The 21,551-nt window shown below is 40.2% G+C and overlaps 1 protein-coding gene across 1 annotated transcript; it reads right to left on the reverse strand.

Moving 5' to 3' along the window:
• Positions 1-8,468: 8,468 nt before the first annotated feature.
• On the reverse strand, positions 8,469-21,545 carry LOC140240818 (uncharacterized). The gene is made up of 6 exons (XM_072320588.1): positions 21,224-21,545; positions 20,031-20,118; positions 16,044-16,148; positions 15,169-15,502; positions 13,812-13,873; positions 8,469-12,970 (listed from the first exon to the last, which is right to left on the reverse strand). Exons 1-6 carry the CDS (start codon positions 21,526-21,528, stop codon positions 12,407-12,409), a joined length of 1,458 nt encoding a protein of 485 aa, XP_072176689.1. The 5' UTR covers positions 21,529-21,545; the 3' UTR covers positions 8,469-12,406.
• Positions 21,546-21,551: the final 6 nt, after the last annotated feature.

The raw sequence follows: 21,551 nt of genomic DNA on the forward strand, positions 1-21,551 counted from the left end.
TTGATTTGTACAGGCCCCCATTGAAAAGTATGCCGATAGATATGGAATATATTTACACGTTAGAAAAACAATGGAGTACACATATCACGACGGTATGAAATACCGATTTATGATCTCGTGAACGAAATATAAAGGTTAGATGATTACACGTGTATGCACACAAATTCAGTCTGGCTACATGTATTTCACAATCAGCTTTAACCCTGCGGAACGAAACAAAATGTGAAAAACCAACAAAAATAAAAGTACGCGCGTCGATTTAGAATTTAGAGGTAATGTGGAAAATACTTTTACAAACTTGCAAATATATGATAACGATAAATATATTACAATATTTGCAAAAATTACGGAGAATTCAAAAATGCTTACTTACACGAGGAAAGCAGGAATTCTATGTTTGTAACGTGCTACCGGAGGCAGTGACGTAAAACAGCGATGCAGGGTACACCTCACTCCCAGTTGGTCTCTAAATGAATGCAGATTACAGGACTCTGCAGTAAACTCCTTGGACGATCTCTGTGTGACGGGCTCTGCTGACGTCCCGATCCTCCAGAAGTGCAGAAGATGCTGGCAGGCGAAAAGGAATGCAATCAATAAATTTCATGCACGCGTTGGCGTTCTTACGTTTGCCCCCATGAAATGCGTGATATAAAAAATTATACCGGCACTTTGTGATTAAAAGCTGCCGTCGTTCCCGAGTCGTTCGTGCTGTGCTGTTTTCGTTGTTGTTCTTTCTGTATGGAAAGGGCACATTTCCTACCAATCACTTTGTTTTCTCTCTTTTTAAAAAAAAATGAAAACAGCTTGCAAGATAAATTGCAACTGCCATATTTTCGATTTCGACGATGTAGCTTTCGTCGTATTAAACATTCCTTACTGTCAACTTTAAATGTTGACCAAAAAAAAAAACCCAAACAAACAAACAAAAACCACCCTGTCTCCGTGTTTCCTTGGGCATCTGTTTCTTGTTCTACTTTAATTTGGATATGACACAAAAATGTAAAAAAAAAAAAAAAAAAAAAAAAATAGTAGCAGGACCACAGTAAATGTTGTTGTGCCAGTGCTCAACGTATGGTGTGTACCGTATATGTGATTGCCCTAAGGACATAAACAAACACATGACATGAGCATAACTATCTGCTACTTAAAAATCACATATGGGAGGTCACATGCACATTTTTTTTTTCATTTATTGTGCCTGCTTTACAACTACATAAAATTTATCTCCATCTAACATCCAAACATATACCTCCTTCTTCGCTATTTCCCTGTGCAGTGAGCATAATGTATCTTCATATCTTTCTACATAATGATTTATATATTATGTACTACTACACTTTAGCTATCTTAGAAGGCGCATGATCCCAATTATATTCCATTGGACCACTAGTATACGTCTGATGTATACAAGCATAAACACCAAATTATCATGCATTATATGTCCGCTTGTTTGTGGGTTCGTCAGTCTGTTTGTCACTGCAGCTGAAGAGCTTCTGTGTTGTGCATGTAGGACGCTCCAAGAGACAAATGCGCATTTCTGGAGTAGGCCTACGGAGTTTAAAACAGGGTGTGTCACACTGTGTACCATTACATGTTGAAGTATTATGTACATGTATATAGGCCTACATAACTATGTTTATGTATATTATATGTATATATATATATATATATATATATATATATATATATATACTGACACAAAAAAAAAAATGCTTAATTTTAGGCCATTGCTGCCACTATATGTATATATGTCTGTGTAGGTCATACATTATATATATATATATATATATATATATATATATATATATATACAATTGTATATATATATATATATAATATGTACATGGTAACATTCACTGGTCGACTTGAGTTTCTACAGCGGACAGACAGTTCACCGTTGATCTCAAAATTAATGACTGACACTCCATTACACTGTCTCCTGTAACACAAATGGAATGTATATCATCTTACAAGGTAAGAACACAATCGCTTTGCTCCTAATTAAAAGGTGAGACGTACTCTTCTCAATCAAAAATTTTACAACCTGTGACATGCGTGTGCGATAGGCCTATGTCCTGCCTTATGAATATTTCAGGCTTATTAAACATTACGACTTATCTTCAAAGGTGTGCCTCTGTATACGAACGTAAGTATGTGTGTGTGTGTGTGTGTGTGTGTGTGTGTGTGTGTGTGTGTGTGTGTGTGTGTGTGAGTGAATACTTTCCATGCCATCAGACAATTCAATGCTTATGACCGGTCACCTTCTGGGGGTGCCAGTAACTGCAAGACTATCAATTTAAATGCAGTGTTGGGTTACATACGTGTACCTTTCCCCTTTGTGCAATGTGGAGTTGCATACTGAGCATCGTTGTTTGCAAGTACAATAGTGGTCAATGGGAAGAGAATCATTTTTGCATGCGGACACTCGGCAACTTTGAACATATATCCAGAAACATCTTCCAAAACATGATCACAAACAAGTTCTTAAGAAAAGTGGGAGCATGCTCACATATTAAACAAAACTAAAACTAAAACTAGAAATGTCGCTATGGCGACTGGTATGCCTCCGCCATATAATGCATGGTTCTCCTAATAGGTGTATATTACAATGTCTTGGCAATGTGTAATGACAGTTTCACATAATTGACAAACTATTAAAATGACAGGTCCGTCACAAATGTGTTGAATGTTCATACTTTCCTTGATCTAGGTTCAATTGGATGAATAGACTGTCTAAGTGCAGGTATTGTAGGATTTGAGGATTTTTACTTGACTTTTGACCCTTTTATAAGTTTATGCATTGAGTGATTTTCAAGGTTTAGAGAAAAAGCGTAATGTCAGTTTTAGATAGTAACATTTTAGCATTCTAACCTGACCTTTGACCCTATGACCTTAAAATTCCGAAGAGAATCACTATCAGGTGTATAGAACGTGCATAAATATGTGATCTAAGTTCACAACGATATCTTGAGTCACTTTCGAGATATGGAGTAAGAAGTGAAATTTAGCACTTTCTCTTGACCTTTGACCTTTTGGCAAGAAACTTCCCAGAGAATCTCTTTGGGTAATATTGTATATCTTACGTTTCAAGAAAAATCCTGCAGGCATTGCATAAATACGAGGGAAATAGTGAAATTTTGAGGAGTTGACCTTTACCTTTGAACCCCTGACCTTTGACCAATGACCCCCAAAATCCCTAGATAATCACTGCCAGTCAGTACATGCATAGTATGCACTAATTAAGTTCCATAAAGATTTAAACCATTTGCGAGATATGGAGAAAAAATGAACTTTTGACATTTTTACTTGACCTTTGACCTCACGACCCCAAAACCCTCTCTGGAGAATCTTTATTTGTCAGTACATACTGTATATACAATAAGTCTCAAGAAAATACCTTCAGTCATTGCAAAGATATGGTTGAGCATTTGACCTGGACCTTTTGACCTTTGGCCTTGAGCATGTGTACTCAAAAGTTGATAGGCACAACTTTGCCTACTAATATATATACATGCCAAGTGTCATTAGGATATCTAAAACGGTTTTTTTAAATCATGCTGTCCACAAAATTGATTACAGACGGAAGGATGGGCGGAAGGACGGACGGACGGACAACCCCAGAACATAATGCCTCCGGCGACACTTTGTGGCGGAGACATAAAAATCAAAAATTAAAAATGACTGCACAAATGCCTCCTATCATGTAATGCAGCCGCAGTACCAGCGTGAATATTCTAATAAATCGCAATGACCAAAGTCATTGACACAAGGCTACCAAAGATCAAGAAACAATCACCGGATATGAGGAATGAGAGAGGAAGAGAGAGAGGGGTGGGGGAGCGAGAAAAATGAGGATAGTGAAAACGAAAGGAAGATGGACAAAGAAGTTCAAGAGGGGAAAAAATCAAGGACAAGGAAAAAAAAAAACAATGAAGGACAAGGAAAAGAAGAAGAAATAGAAGATGAATACGTTACACATAATACACTTAAAGGGCTTCTGAAATCCGAATGCATGTTGATTTGTGTTGATTTATGATACCCTCAACATCACTTTTGCGGTGAAATTAATATCTAGAAACATTCCATATATTTTTAACGATTTTTTCTTCTATTTTTCTTCAGATTACTTGGGAACGCCCACGAAAAAAAAAAAACCCTTCCAAACCGATATTCCTCAGATGACCTCGACTCAGCATAACATATGCTTCTGCGATATAATAATGTGATTAACAAAAGACATGGCGAGGGAACATGCAAGTTATGCTGAGTCGAGGGGAAGATGCATTCCAATGTCTTTTATTAAACATTTCAGTACTTTAGCAATGATTGACAGATGAGGTCATCCGAGGAATATTGGTTTGGAAGGATTTTTTTTTTTTTTTTTGTGGGCGTTCCAAAGTAATCTGAAGAAAAATAGAAGAATAAATCGTTAAAGATATACGGAATGTTTCTAGATATTCGTTTCATCGCAAAAGTGATGTTGAGGGTATCATAAATCAACACAAGCCAACATGTATTTGGATTTCAGGGGTCCTTTACGTGGAACCTCACTATTTCGGATATGACAAAACCCTCTCAAAACAAGCCGATTTTGCAGGTTCCAACTCTACATTTCTTTGCAGTTGTACGCAGCTGATATACTCAGCATTTAAAAAACTGATTTAAGAAGGTTATTGTCATAGTTTTTAGGTTCTCTAGGTTCTGCTGTACGATCAGGAAAGAACGCGTGGATTGATTGCGAGACTGAAAAGCTAAGGACTTTTATGTGAATGGAACTAACAGGAAAGAGAAAGAGAGATTGAGCGAAATATCTAATTGCTGCATAAGATTAAGATCTTGATAATTATTATCATTAACATAATCACAAACAATAACCCATGAAACCAAGACAATTATGAAAAAAAAAAATGAACAGAAATTTGAAAACGAAATACAAGCTGATCAACATGGGGTGATGCAATGAGATATTTTCTTTTTTAATTTTTCAAGTCACATATTCTTTAAACTTATATTTGTACTGGGGATGGAAAATCGAGGCACCTCTTATTATTACAAAAATCACTCGCGTTGATACATCAAATCACAAATTTGCAACAATGCACAATTAAAGTGTACAGATCACAGATTTCTCACAATGTTGAGCACTCACAGGGCATGGTCAGGTAAAACCAGCCAAGATTCATAAGGAAAATCAGACAAGTAATGGTCGACGTGGTTTGTGCCCGATTGGTCCAAACCGATCCTCAGAAGACACAACACGCATCGCACCACAAGAAAACGGACACTACTTCTGGGCACATCTGAAGGCAGTCTGGCAACACAAACAAACAAGCAAGCAAGCAAACAAACAAACAAACAAACAAACAAACAAACAAACAAACAACCAACCAACCAACCAACCAAACAACCAACCAAACAAGCAAACAAACAAACAAACAAACAACCAACCAACCAACCAACCAACCAACCAACCAACCATGCAACCAAACAAACAAACATAAACAACCAACCAACCAACCAACCAACCAACCAAACTAACAACCAACCAACCGACCAACCAACCAACCAACCAACCAACCAACCAACCAACCAACCAACCAACCAACCAACCAACCAACCAACCAACCAACCAACCAACCAACCAACCAACCAACCAACCAACCAACCAACCAACCAACCAACCAACCAACCAAACAAACAAACAAACAAACAAACAAACAAACAAACAAACAAAAAACACCAAAAGTGACTCGCTAGATAATTCAGGAGGCATGGAGAAACATGCTGGTACATGATGGGCACAAACAGATCAAATTTCATTGTATATCTACCGTGCAGTGGGTACACGGATGATATGAACCAGCCAAAGGCACGCCTATATTGACATAAAATCATACTGTAATCTACACACATACACATACAGGGGCACACATAAAATGTCCACCGGAATTCCTGGACAGTTGCTTGAAAGAAGGGATCCCCGAGTTCTGGGGGGTGTTTCATCAACGCTTGTCAGCGCCGACAACTGTCGGCGCTGACCAATTTCAGCAAATGCTTGGTTTTGATTGGCTGAGATGCTCTGGTGACTGACTGTTACTATGGTAATTCAAGTTGTCGGCGCCTACAAACGTTGATGAAACACCCCCCTGAAGTGATGTACCAACGCCGGCAGTTCCTCTCCCACTGAAATAAGCGACTGAAATGTCATCTGTAGGACCACAAGTACAGTTTAGAAAAGGGAGATTTGATGTCATATAGGATCTATTGCAGGGCACTTTGGGGTCATCCCACAAGACCGACACCCACGAGTCATACAGCCCACGAGTCCTACAGCCCACAAGTTCGACACTTATAGGCAAGCCCGTGAGACCGACACTAGGTAAAAACAGCCCACGAGTTCGACAGATACAACACGGGGTTTAATGTGTTGATCGGTCTCGTGAGCCTTGTTTGCTTAGTGTCGTTAACTCATGGGCTGTATGACTCGTGGGCTGTATAACTTGTAGGCTGTATGACTCGTGGGTGTCGGTCTCGTGACGTGCACCCCTCACTTTGCGCTGTGATTATGTACACACACACACACACACACACACACACACACACACACACACTCATACAAACTTTAAACTCTGTGGCAACAGCTGCATCGAAGGAATTCAAATGGTTGCTCTAAATTTTTGCATACTCCTTTCAAAAGAATTAAGTGCTACTGCTGACTGTATTACAAAGTTGTTGCCTTTTTTTTTGGGGGGGGGGGGTGGGGGAGGAATTTAAGCATATACACTCACACTTTATTGCCTCATACACAAAAGAAGGGGAACTTCATTGACCAAAACAATATGGGTCTTCCAAAACAGTAAGCCGAAAAACAACAGTATAGTTTTTTTGACTTCCAAAATTAAGATCCAGACTAACAAATCATTCTTTTTTCACACACACACACACACACGAAAAAAAAAACTTGCCACATACTGGATATTCACATTATTTTGACCCTAGAGACAAAGTACTGTAAGGTTTGTCAGGGATTAGCCTGTGTGAGAAAACGATTCTGAGGATTCTGTTATGTATTGCCACATGTTCTGATTCTATTTTTGGCTGATGCGACGGCATGGGACCCACTGATATCACGGAAGGTTCATATAAATTTTCTGCTGGCATGAACATGCTATCCAAATAAGCTAGTTGTAAAGTTACCATACAAGCTTTGGTACCTAAAGGTCAATGCAGATCTTTTCTAGTTTTCATGAAAGCTCATGAAAACTTCATGAAAACTACAATGTGTGTCATAAATATCCATGCACGGACCAGTTGCACATTGGAATTTACAGGAGGATGTGTATTCTTTTCAATCAAATTAACAAAACCTTTCCATGCAGCACTAATATGTGAACTATCATTTTCTGCTTGGTTGTTGTTGTTTTGGTTTTTTTTTCCTGCTCTCCTTATTGAAAGATTAACAAATGTTTTGAAAAGTCTGAAGGTTCAAAGTCAGTGCAGACCATTTTATGGCTGACTGCACCATCAAATTACAAACAATGTTTGATCTGATTACAGGAAGTTTGTAAGCATGTCGATGACATAAAATTGGGGTGAAGTCCAGAGAAGTGGAGAGGGGAGGACTCACTGGCAGGTCAATTGGGATGTCCCTCTGCCTTCTTCAAAGTCACCTAAAGGACAAGTTCACCCTTATAAATACATGTGGACTGAGTGAATTAATGCAGCAATTTTAGTAGAATACATCAGTGAAAGTTTGAGGAAAATCAGACAATCTGTTCAAAAGTTATTTTCTTTAGTTTCTGCACAGTCACTGCTGGATAAGAAGACTACTACAAATAATGATGTCAATGTATTGAATGATATAATGAAAATATAAAGAGAATTTCACAACATTTCACTTTTTGGAAAAAGTACATTCCCTCAACTTGCCACTGACATATGTTAAAGGTAATATCATCTACCCTGCCTTCTGAAAGAGGCATGTCTAGTGCTCTTTTATTATGCGAGAAAAGTGAAAATATATTGAATTTTCTTCATGTTTTCTTTATATTGTTCTACACGTGTGACATCACAAGCTGTGGTAATTTTCTCATCTAGCTATGACGGAGCTGAAATTTCATAACTTTTTAACGGATAGCCCAATTTTCCTCAAACTTTCACTGTTGTGTGCTATTAATATTGCTACATTTTCTCAATTCACATGTATATGAAGGTGGACTTGTCCTTTAACCCGTTGCAGGCAAACTTACACGTAATTTTGCTGAAGCACACATTTTTCATAGACGCCTGTCTGACTATACTTGGGAATGGCTAACAAATGGTAAACATTCACGCATCAAAATCAAGGCGAATCCAGAGAGGAATCTGGAAAATGCTTGTGTGTTTATATGTGGATCTCTACATGCACAAATAATTCCCCACGTCAGGAATGTTTTTGTTTTTTGTGTTTTTAATTCTGTTGTCAGGATATGAAGATATGTAAAATTCATGACATTCCTGTAGAATTCCAGGAAACTTGGCACTCATTTCTCACCTGAGCGCTATATTCTGCCACAGGTACGAATTCACGAAGGTGGTACAAATGAAACCATGGTTTAAACCATGGACAAAAACCATGGAGCGCCAAGTGTCGCATGGAATATTTCGTTACGAATTCAGTCATTTCGTCGATGAAATGATCATTTTGTAATGAAATGACAACATTTTGTAACTAAATTAACATTTCGTCCATGACATGATAATTTCGTTAATTTTTTAATTCATTTCTCTTTGTCCTCAGACAGGTGGAAATCCTAACTGAAGTTATGACTCAAATGCAAAATTATAAGCCAAAGTACAGTGACATTTGACCTTTGACCGTGACCCGTGTCATTTCACGCAAATATCTACCTTAATACACATATCCTTCTTGGAATATCACACTACCATTTGACAGGTCTTACTGGAGTTATGGCAGTAGAATTGAACTTTTACCCAGAGTTCAAAGACCACTGCCCTTTGACCTTTGACCTTTAGGGCTTATGGCCCAAATCTGATTGACACATCTACACCTCATATGGCAAACTGGACCTCATATTAAGAAACTCACAGACCATCTGTAAAACATATCACCTGACACCATTTAGGGGTGATGGCATAGAAACAAACAAATAAACAAGTATACAGCCCCTCTCTCCCCTATTGGAATTGTTATCTCCTCAAAAACAAAAACAAAATAAAGAATAAAGAAAATGGATGAAGGAAAGAGTAATATTTCTGTTTGACTTCATAACCAACCGAAACAAGACAATAAAGAACACTTGAAAGAGACTAAAATTCACAGAACTGTTTCAAGATTCAGTTCAGTCATCAAATCAATTTTTATCAATTCATGAAAAAAAAAAGGCATCCATCACAATACACTGTCCAGCATACTCATATCTGCGTAAGGAGATTTTAGTGCCAATATTCTCATTTAACAACGTACAGAGGTTATCTTTCAACATTTTATTGAATACACTAACTTACCTTACGGCAAATTAAAGTCAGTTTTTGTCCAAATAAAATATTCTCCACTTGACACAATCTGAGGCAATGTAAAGCACCACAAGAGAGTACTTGAGTTAATTTGCAGCCTTAGTTATTCGTCGTTTTTTTTTTTTCCCGTACAATCATGACTTCAAAGCACAACAAAAGTGAGCTACATTCATAGCCTACAAGAAAATTTGGCAAAGCAGCTGCTTAATATGACAGGAAATGTCTGACTGGGTATGTTCTCACTCTCAGCATAATCATACATAATTTTTTAACAAAAGTCCACAAGCTAGGTCGGATCTTTATTTGCTCCCCCCCCCCCCAATCCCACATTCACAATTGGTTTTGCACACATGAACAATTATGATAAGTGATTGCCATTGCTTGAGGGTGAGTACTGAGCGAATGGTATGTACATCACAACTGAAAATTATACATGTTACTGTGTATTACACGGCACATTCATCAATCTCCATATAGTACTGATTTTCACCGATATTCTGTTTCTATGTTTTCATATATTTAGTCTTTTTAGTGTCAAGCTTTGCATAAGGAAAAAACATTTAAAGGGCCAGTCCAGACAAGATACAGTGTAACTACTGTTTAACTCTTTATGTGCCATGGTTCGAATCCCCTGTGTGCCACATTACTCTGAGACAGCAATGTAGTCCTCCTTTGGGTAAACATTCTGTTTTTCAAATCTATGTAATTTTTATAGATTTGTGTTACCCTCGACATGTAATGAGCAAAGTTGTAGAGAAAATGCCTTGCTTTGATTTGATGTAAATTGTATGACAAATGTATGATTATTTTTCTTTCAAAGGAATAGTCGCTACATTATTGTAGATGCATCACTTGTGCACAGGAAACATTCACACAAACTAGGAATTTACTTGCAAATCCAATTAGGAACACTAGTTGATATTCATTTACCGAATAAAATGCAAGCTATGCGTGACAGAAATGGAACAGCGAGAAATGCTTTCGGTGTACTCTGGCATTGAGCGATTTATTGATCGGTTTGGGCGGCTTTGTGCGTTTGAGCAGAATATGCGAAGTTGACAAACCATCGACTGAGTGGGGCATGCAAACGTGGCACGTAAAGAGTTAAAGAGGGTTTGGGATTCTTCCACTGACAAAGGTATCAGTTTCTACACAAGTCAGCCATTCACCAATGACAGAATAGTTACTGTAAAACTTGATATTTTTGCGGCATGAAATTTTCGAAAAATGGAGCCGATGGCCTATTTCGCGGCATGAAATTTTCGTGAGTTGCCTCTAACATTCAATGCGTATAGTGTAGACAAGAATTTTCCTGTGCATTTTGATTTCGTGAATCTTGGCTCTCGTGAAATTAAAATGCACGCAAATATTCCTCGTTTTACAGCAATGACAAGAACACATCTATAACAGGAATAGCACAAGGAGACTTCTCAAACGGTTGCTGATTATGTGTCATATCATAACTTGAGTGCATCATAAGGACATACTGTAAGATATATCACACAGTGCTATCAGTAGAAATTAAATCAACTGTTTAAGCGATTATTCTCCAAAGTGGATCAAACAGTCTGCGCCCAGGGCACAGGGATTGTAGATATAAAATAAGCCCTCACAGGTCTGATTACGTGTGATCAAAAGACAAATGCAATTGTATAGAGGAGGGTTTCTCTAACGGATGTCAGAGCGTTGAATTTGGTAATACAAAAAAAGGGCAACTACAGATTATATGCACTTTTTCAAATGATCATACAGTTTCAAATTCTCACTACTGGAGAGTATACCCTGGTATGAATATTCAGTCACAAATATCTTAATCATTGTCACGACTATAATCATTGCCAAAGCAACTGTCCTCATTTGCAATTTGCAATAAGTACAAACAGCTTAACAAGAGCAGTCCTCATGTCCGTTACAATGGAATCTAGGGCATGACTACGCTTTATTGCAAACAACATAATGCCACACCGCCACAATAAGGCTTTGTATCCATGGCATATACATACGCTGTAGACACACACACACACTGTCGAGGAGGTGTTGTACAATGTAGATTAGTAGATAAGACCACTGATTATCAATCATGACATCTCTAGTTTGTACCCTCTGATTGCAGCAGTTATGCCTCTATGCAAGGTACTCTATTCTCAACGCCTAGTGCTTCTGATGGGTCTAAAAGCCATTAGTCCTGTAACTGCTTGCTTATTTAGCATTTAAGGCTTTCTTAACGGTCAAGCAAAACAAAACTGATTCAAATCGACTCTAAATTCTAAACTTTGGTCTGCTTTCAGTGGGGTATCACCACGAAATATGTCCAGCTCTTTCGAACAATTTGGCAATCTCACAAGGTTATGGGCTGGGAAAGGTTGACATAGCGAGAGCATACTATTGGGATGCAAGAAACTTTGGTAGCAATAGTAGCAATTTCATTTTCTTTGTCCTCATCTACCATCATTTGCACATATTGTATGCATTTGTCAATGTGCTGGCACAATTAAATGGTGTACATCATTCACATGAAAATATTGTAAAACAAAGTAACATGACCAATAATTGCAGATGCTCATTACTGTTCTTGCAACGTAGTGGGCTATATACTAAGGACGGTACATTGTCCCGTTTTTGACGCAAACCGGAGGAATAAAAAGAGGTGCAAGGTGAGCAGAAATACTGTATAATGTCATACTGTAAAAGTGGATATTTTTGTGCGAATAATTTTTCATGCTTGGCCGGGTAAGAAGAGTTTTGCGTGTTTTTAATTCCACGGAATAAAGACATCAGCTACTAGAACATAATGGCACGCAAAAATATTTGCGTGCTTTTATTTTCGTGCTAGCTTCTGGTTGCACGAAATGCGCAAAAATTTCCACTTTGACAGTAGTTTATATAGCAATCATCTTCGACTGTATCCGTTCACATGATGGTTTTGTTTTCTACCGGCTCCTCCACCACTGGCACCACTGGCACCAGCCACGTTGCCACCACCCTGCCTACTACCGCCACTGCCACTGCCGCCACTGCCTCCTCCATTCCAGCCATTGACCTTCGTGCCTCCGCTCCCCTGCTGAGCCCCATTCACCTCCCCCATCACCTCTGGGGGGCGCTTCCGCCCCTCCGCTCCACCGCCGGTACCCTGTTTGGTCACGCCCTCTCCTCCTCCCTGCCCCTTCTTCTTTCTTCCCGCTGGTCCGCGGAAGAGGAGCCCCGCGGTGGAATGCTTTGCCGCTGCCGCACCCGTCTTCGCCAATGACGAGGAGGACGATGACAATGAGAAGAGAGATGCGAGGGATGAACTGGACGATAATGATGACGACGATGAAGCCGATGTGGCCAAGGCACCGGAGGACTGGTGGTCGTAGGCTGAGGACGCCGATGCTGGTCGTTGTTGCGACTGCTGGTTGTTTTTATGCCGCCCTTTGTTCTTGTTTTTATGTTTCTGCTTGGATGGCTCTGATGCCTGCAATAGAATCATTGAACAAAACAGCATTGGTATGATATTGGAAAAGTGGATATTTTCGCGCTACTAATTTTTCATGCTCAGTGGGGTAAGAAGAGTTTCGCGTGTTCTTAATTCCGCGGAATCAAGACATCAACTATTGGAACATATGGCAAGCAAAAATATTTGCGTGCTTTTATTTTTGCGCTAGTTTCTGGTTGCGCAAAATGCGTGAAAATGTCAACACTGAACGGTTTATAATCAAGAATCTCCTGTTTACTGGTAAACCTTACTGTGCAAGGGATTTTGGACAGTGTGTACAATGCTATGGAGTTTTCTGTGCCAATCAGCACTCAGAGTACACAAAGTGTTAAGAGGCAGTGCTTTATGTTTTCTATGATATACGTACTACAGGTGAATCTCATTTCTTCCACCCTTTCTAATGCTATTTGATAGAAGGGTGGGGGGAGGACATCTCCATTGATAACATGTTCTTACCCCAAGGGAAATAGAGTTTTGTGAAAAGAGGAACACCTGCCCTCACATTCATGCAACACTGATGGCTCCCATCGAGTTCGGAACTGAGGATCTTTTCTGTCTGCCTCGGGGACTGTAACCTCCCTGAGCCACCTGATCTTGGTCTACAATCAGTCACATGATCAACTCTAACTTTGTCACATGACTACCTCTTATTTTGTCACATGACTACCTCTAACTTTGTCACTTGACTAACTCTAACTTAGTCACGTAACTACGTCAAACTCATTCATGTAACTATGTCTAACTTGGTCATGTGACTAACTCTAACTTGGTCATGTGACTAACTCTAACTTGGTCACGTGACTAACTCAAACTAGCTCACCTGTCGTAGGGCCTCTCTGAGGGGCGTGGTGGGTCCAATAATGAGAAGATCATCCAAGCTGCCTGTGTGTGTATGCAAAGGGAAATCAGTGTCTTAGCCATCAAGTCCTGGGCAAATTCTGCAGTGCTGATGCATTTTTGTATCCATCAAGATATGACTTCTCAATTAGGCTCAGGGTTCACGGTTTGGCAAAGGTTCACTTAGGGTTTTATGAGTTTTTTTAAGGGGTTAGAGTTTCGGGTTTGGGGTTAGGTTAAAGGTAGGGAATCCCATTTGCATGCCTTAAATGAAGAGTTGTATAAATGCAGTGGTATGCTGAAGAGAGTATCATTTTAGAAACTCCCATAAAGTATTGAAAGTGGAAGGTAACATTTAGTACATTTTTATTGACGGTTAGATTTTGAATTGAATTTTTTTCGGGGATCACCGTAAATTCCAGTACATTACTAGGCTACCTTTGCAGACCCATGCACTGCATGTGTGTCCATCATGTATATTTTGTGAAGAAAGTTCATCAAAACTTACAAACATTTCTATATACATTCTTGCCACACAGTCTATATGTTATTACACCAGCTCTTATACTTTTAGATTTGTGTTTATAGATAAAAAATACAGAAGACTGCAACAAAAAGGCTTAAGTGTGGCTGACACACAGAACTACAGAGTAGTTGAGTTTTGTGCATTATCCAAATTGCGGATAACTGTTGACTTCCATATTTCTCAGCAGTGGCCTAAACAAGTCCCCTGAGGTTCATATTCAATGTTTTGCTGCATTTTGGGAGGTCTGTAAAAGGTATCCCCTACCTATAAGGGTATCTTGATACAGTTACCAAAATACAAACAGAGTAAAATAAAGTAAAACTAGAAAAGCACTCGGACAGTGCAAACCTCCGCCAAGCCAGCAACTCATTTTCACCCATACACCGACACGCATGCAATATAGAAGCCTTTTGTTTATGTCATCAGCAGAGCACACGCTTTAGTGCGCATATGTAAACCTCCAGTATGCGCAGCTAGAACTCCAAAGTTTATTGACCTTACACACCAAAATATAAAAAATCCTTCAAAAAATCCATAAACATTCCCAGATCACTACCAAAATTTATTCATCTATTCCTTGTGTCATTATCGACTTTTCCTGCAAGTTTTATTCAAATCTGTTCACAATTTTTTGAGTTATTTTGCAAACAGACAAACCAAACCTGAAGTCCCATCTCAATCAATACTACACCATCCCTTTGAGCACAAAGAGAATTTGCTCTGATCTTTTCAGAGAGAGCTTGAGAGAGAATGCTGACAATCCTCACAAGACATGGTGAAAAGGATAACTATCCTCATTGACAATGAACCATACCTGTCTTCGTGTTCGGGTCCGGCTTCAGCATGCCGAGTCCAGCGCTCAGCCCCGGACTCAGCCCCAGCCGGTCCCTCACGGGGACGTGCAGCAGGCCGTCTGAGTTCCTCCTGCCCACCTCCTCCACCGGCTGTTTCTGACCGCTGCTTGCCGCCGCAGCAGCGCCACGGCTGGACTCCTTGGATGCAGCCTCCACCGGCTTGTGGGCACGGCCGGAGACGGTCTCCATACCAACGGCACCAGCGCCTCTCCTCGTTCGCTTGAGGCAGTAGGTGAAGAGGAGGAGCATGATGACCACCTCACACAGCATGAGGAAGAAGTGACGCTCCACAACCTGTGGGACAGAGGAGGCAAGGGAATTACAGACAAATCTGAGATAAACCTTGATTTTTGCTTGAAGATGGAGACATATGCATAAGAAATGTGTGAAATAATGCTGTGATAATACAATTTCAGCTGGGTAACCAAAATAGTCTGTGCCTACTCAGAAGAGGCTAACTACATAATGCATATCAAGACTACATTATCTTCATAATCAATATCAAGTTGACATTTTCCATCTCTCTTCTGGAGAAGGGCCAGGAAGGACTTTTCTTCCTTTTTCCTACAGAATCCACCAAACTCAGTTATATCCCATAAACTATGTGCCAGCCATGTGTGATGAAAACACTTTTAAAAATTTACCAATCATGCAATTCTGGCATGGTTTTGCAATCAATATTGCACTGACAATCTATGGAAGACACAGAGAAATATACAACCAAATTGCTTGCTATGGTGGTAGTGCAGACAAGGATGTCCCTGCATGTTTGCCCGGATGTGTCGCGTGAAAAGTGCGAGGGAGAAAAGTGCGAGGGGCATGGTGGACCATTTACCTCTCGTAGGATGCCATCCATTCTCGAGGTCATATTCCTCATCGCCACCGTCAGGTTCTTCAGCTCGGCCTCCAGCCGCTCTATGTGCTCCGCCTGCTGCTGTCTCTGCAGTACAAATATCAAACTTAATTTATACTTTATAAATTCATAACTTCTAAACTGACAGGCCAATTTCTCTCAAACTTCACTGAAGTATTCTACAAATATTTCTGCATTCACTCAATCCACAGCTATCATTTAGGTTTCATTCACCTTTAAGGATATATGCATGCATAACAATCTGCTTGGATAACCCCTATATATTTCCAGATGGAGGGGGGTTAAGTGTTTTAGAATCCACCCAACCCAAATACTGCAATACTTTAGACCATTTTAATATGGTCTAAAACAGCAGTAAAGTTTGCTAAAGAGGTGTACTTCTGGGAAAAAGAGCTGAAGATTTGATTGAAGTGATCAGTTATGCAACTGAAATTAATTTCAAGACTGTGCAGTAATTGGTAAACCAGTGAGATATAAAACTTGTGAAGACCACATATCAGGGCACTCTTAGAGCCGTTAACACATATACCGGTGCATGAGGCCACAATGTCAGTGCTATCATATGTCATTGATCAGAAATGGCACTTTAAGATATTTGTTTATTCCAAATTTGGTCAACAAGAATTCAATGAGACTAACAGTCACATGAAGTCTCACCTGCTGCTCTCTATGTGATGGTGGAAATTACAGCATGGAAACACAAAGGGCCGGATGCATAAACGCTAGCAATTGCTTGTGCTACCCTTTTACTCGAATCCGTATACATAAAAACAAGCAATTGCTTGCGAGCAGAAGCTTTTGCTACCAAGCACAAGCAATTGCTTGCTGCCCGCATGTAATTGCTTAGAGACCAAGCATTTGCTTAAAAACGTATGCATAAAACATACCTTTTGCTTGTTCTCGCTAGCAATTGCTTACGATTTTCAAAGCTCTGTAAAACAAGGAAAAGTAGAAATTACGCGGTGCGTAATATATGTCCCCGCCAGAAGTAGCATTTAGTAGCAAAATGTACAATATAGGTAAAAAGATGAAGGTCAAAGGTCAAAGAAGTCAAAGGTCAAAATTCTATGTAGAAGTTTTGAAGCCCTCACCTAGTGCCATCACATAAAGCAAACGGAATCGAAATCAGGTTAGAAATGGCGAAGGAGTAGCATTTTGTAGCCAATGTACAATATAGGTAAAAAAATCAAGGTCAAAGGTCAAAGAAGTCAAAGGTCAAAATTCTGTGTAGAAGTTTTGAAGCCCTCACCTAGTGCTATCACTTAAAGCAAACGGAATTGAAATCGGGTTACAAATGGCAAAGGAGTAGCATTTTGTAGCAAAATGTACAATATAGGTCAAAAATCAAGGTCAAAGGTCAAAGAAGTCAAAGGTCAAAATTCTGTGTATAAGTTTTGAAGCCCTCACCTAGTGCCATCACATAAAGCAAACGGAATCGAAATCGGGTTACAAATGGCGAAGGAGTAGCATTTTGTAGGCAATGTACAATATAGGTCAAAAATCAAGGTCAAAGGTCAAAGAAGTCAAAGGTCAAAATTCTGTGTAGAAGTTTTGAAGCCCTCACCTAGTGCCATCACTTAAAGCAAACAGAATTGAAATCGGGTTACAAATGGCGAAGGAGTAGCATTTTGTAGCAAAATGTACAATACAGGTCAAAAATGAAGGTCAAAGGTCAAAGAAGTCAAAGGTCAAAATTCTGTGTACAAGTTTTGAAGCCCTCACCTAGTGCCATCATATAAAGCAAACGGAATCAAAATCGGGTTAGAAATGGCGAAGGAGTAGCATTTTGAAGCAAAATGTACAATATAGGTCAAAGGTCAAGGTCAAAGGTCACGATTGAAATTCTGTATAGAAGTTTCAAAACTCCCATGTAGTGCTATCATATAAAGCAAACAGAATCAAAATCGGATTAGAAATGGCGAAGGAGTAGCATTTTGAACATTTTGATCACACACGGACGCACACACGGACGGACACACGGACGGACGCACGGACGGACACACGGACGGACGCACGGACGGACACACACACGTACGGAGCCCGTTTCATAGTCCCCTGCTCGAACTCGTTCGGCGGGGACAATAAACTTGAGCTTTTGCTTAACTGGGATGTTCCGTTTTAAGTATCATTTTCATATTCATAAAAGAAAGACCGCACTTGTGCAGGAGTGGTATAAATCTACAAGAGATTTTTTCGTTTCATCAACGGGAATGTTCAGTGGTTAGCACGCAGAATGTGATGAAAAACAAGTAGGATGTCTGACTTCAGTGTAGAGCAAGGAGACCTCTCTCCACGTGTGATCTGACAGATCCGGGCTACCAGAAGCAGTGATGGGAATCAGCCAGTACATGTGTATGTATAGATGTGTGTGTGGGTCTGTGTGTGCATTTATGAGGGTCATTTCATAGTTCTTCTGCTATGTCAGGAAATGTTTCCGCACACACATGCCCTTTCAAATACATGCTGTCACTCGCCTTTGTTCTTGTGTTCGCACAGGCGTGACGTCCCTTTTGTTGAAAACACAAGCAATTGCTTGTGCGGAACAAGCAAAAGGTTATGCATATGGATTTAAGCAATTGCTTGAGCTAGACCTTTTGCTAGACGAGCTTATGCTTTTGCTTGAAGCAATTGCTTACAAGCAATTGCTTGTTTTATGCATTCGGCCCAAAATCTCATCCCAAAAGTCAGTACGGTACTCTTTTAAAGATAATATAAAGTTTTGGTATTACCTCAAAAGTTTCCCTGAATTTCCTTGTCTTAGTTTGTGTTTCAGGATAAGTACCTTTCATATAACTAACACTGTGAGACTTACTCGCCCCAAAGTGCTCTCATGTCTTAGTAATCATTCAATAATGGTTTCGTACCAGAGCCGCGGCGGCGAGGTAGTACACGTATTGTGCGAGATAACTGCGACCAGCAGTGTGCAGCCCCATATGCATACTGTGTAGATAACTGCGACCAGCAGCCCCATACGCATAGCTAAATGGGGCTTCGCATTGTAGCTTACAGGATCATGACAGATTTAGTATCGCGGGTAAATATCAACTTAAAATCCAAAAATTTCTTCAATTTGAAGACTTACCAGATAAGTTGAAGTATTGAAAACAGGCTTTGGGCAACGTTTGGTTTTGCCAATAGTCCCTTTCTGTTCGAATTGATGACTGAATGTGACTCGGTCGAGAGGACCTTGGGAGAGCTACACTGAATTGACGGCCAGCGCATGCGCACACAAACATCTTATCCGTTCATGGATTTGAAATTTGTTCGCATGTGATGTGTGCGTATGCGCTGGTCGTAGTAATCAGTGTATGTAGCTCTCCCAAGGTCCTCTCGACAGAGTCACATTCAGTCATCAATTCGAACAGAAAGGGACTATTGGCAGAACCAAACGTTGCCCGAAGCCTGTTTTCAAGACTTCAACTTAATTGGTAAGTCTTCAAATTGAAGAATTTTGTGGATTTTAAGTTGATATTTACCCGTGATACTAAATCTGTCATGATCCTGAATGCTACAATGCGAAGCCCCATTACGCTATGCGTATGGGGCTGCTGGTCGCAGTTAATTGCATGATTACTAAGAAATGAGAGCACTTTGGGGTGAGCAAGTCTCACAGTGTTAGTTATATGATAGATACTTTAACCTGAAACACGGAAATTCAGGGAAACTTTTGAGGTACCAAAACTTTTTATTATCTTTAATGACTAATTATGTGCCAAAGCAGTCCCACCATGCCAGGTCCATTCCACATATCATACATACCTGGTGTACGGACTTACAGTAGCAGTTTCATGAGGAACAATTCAACCTGTGGATCAGCGCATTGGAGTAACAGACTTGTAGCGTAATCAAAACAGTCACTTGCCTGGGTTTGGGAGGGGGGGGGGGGGAGGGAAAACAGGAATGGGGGTGGGATGGGGGGGGGGGGGCGTGGCCCTCTATCCTACTCACCACTTCCTGGGCCTTCTGCGCCCCTTCCTGGATGGTCTTGACCTTCTTGTTGAATACCTTCTGCATCTCATCCATCTGTTTACGATACCTGGTTTGGGGTGGGTGGGGTGAGTAGGGAGAAGATATAAAATTCCTCCATTATCTCGAAGATGTCGCCAGACGTAAGAAGGGAGTTTTCTCATAGTTTCATAGTTCCCTGCCTACTCGATTTCTTTCTTCTTTTTCTTCTTTTCTTTCTGATCATCATTACCATTTAAGCTCATTTCTATCATCATTATTCTCTCATCCATCCATGTTTCAATATTATGAAAATTAGCAAAGCATACAATTCACATTCATATTATTTAGATTCATATAACAATAATAATATAATAATAAGGTCTTATTTACCCAGGGTAGCCTCTTCAGTGTTGCCACTGCTCTACCAGAGTGCCCTGCTATCATTATTACCCTAGCATTGCCAGGTACCCATTTATACACCTGGGTTGAGAGGGACATAGTGGGTATAAACATCTTGTCCAAAGACTTAGCACTGGGTGGGATTCGAACTTGGGACCTCTGATCGGGAGTCGGGAGTCTTATCCGCTTTGCCACAGCGCCCCCACAATATATTACCATAAACATGCAAAATCGGTGCAGTGGTTGATCCCCCTATTAAGTAAATTGAGGACAAACACTTGATAGAATGAATTATTATTTTTTTTAAACAATAAAGCAACATAATTCTCAACATAAAAAAACAACAACGTTTTTGTACATGCATATGCAAGTAGATCTACTCGTGTATCTCGTCATGACCTCCATGAGTGTGCATTTGCTTGCAATTGAGCATACACTTATGAGATACACAGAGTGTTATGACAAAACTTAGGATGTACTATGCTACTAACATACTTGTCAGCATTTCCTACACACTGATAATTTGAGGTTGTTGCATGGACATGTTATGGAATCATGCAGAATTTAGAGCAATTTTTGAAAAGGTACTGTGAGGAACCCCCCGCAAATTATGGGACCTTAAGGCCGACTTCCTTGACTAGAGGAAATCTGAGCAGAAATGATCATATTCTCATATCCTGATTTCTTTGTGTCAATGAAAGGAAAAATCTAATTTGCATGTTACATCAAAGGTTTGTTCTATCCATGCTATTACAACCAAATTTTGCCTGTACTTGTAAGCAGGGTCCTCCTACCTCTGGCTTAGTTCCTCCAAGTAGAGACTGCTGAGCGACATGTTGATCTCCAGGGTCTTGATGCGATTGTTGAGCCTCATCAGCACGGACTCCTTCTGGGCCCCATGGGGGACCGAGAGGCTAGAAGCGCTGGGGGAGAAAGATCCAGATGCACTCCCGCTGGGTGCCGCTCCGTTGCCGGCCTCCGCCGCGGACTTGTTATTGATGCTGCCGTTGCCAGGCGTGGCTGTCGACCCTGAGGCAGTGGAGGACTTTGGAGGGTCAGCCGCCGCCTCCTCCTCCTCCTTCTGGGTCTTTGGTGACATGGTTTTGTTTGAGGTGGTCTGAG

The sequence above is a fragment of the Diadema setosum genome, chromosome 17 (genome assembly GCF_964275005.1).
Source record: "Diadema setosum chromosome 17, eeDiaSeto1, whole genome shotgun sequence".
NCBI lineage: Eukaryota > Metazoa > Echinodermata > Echinoidea > Diadematoida > Diadematidae > Diadema > Diadema setosum.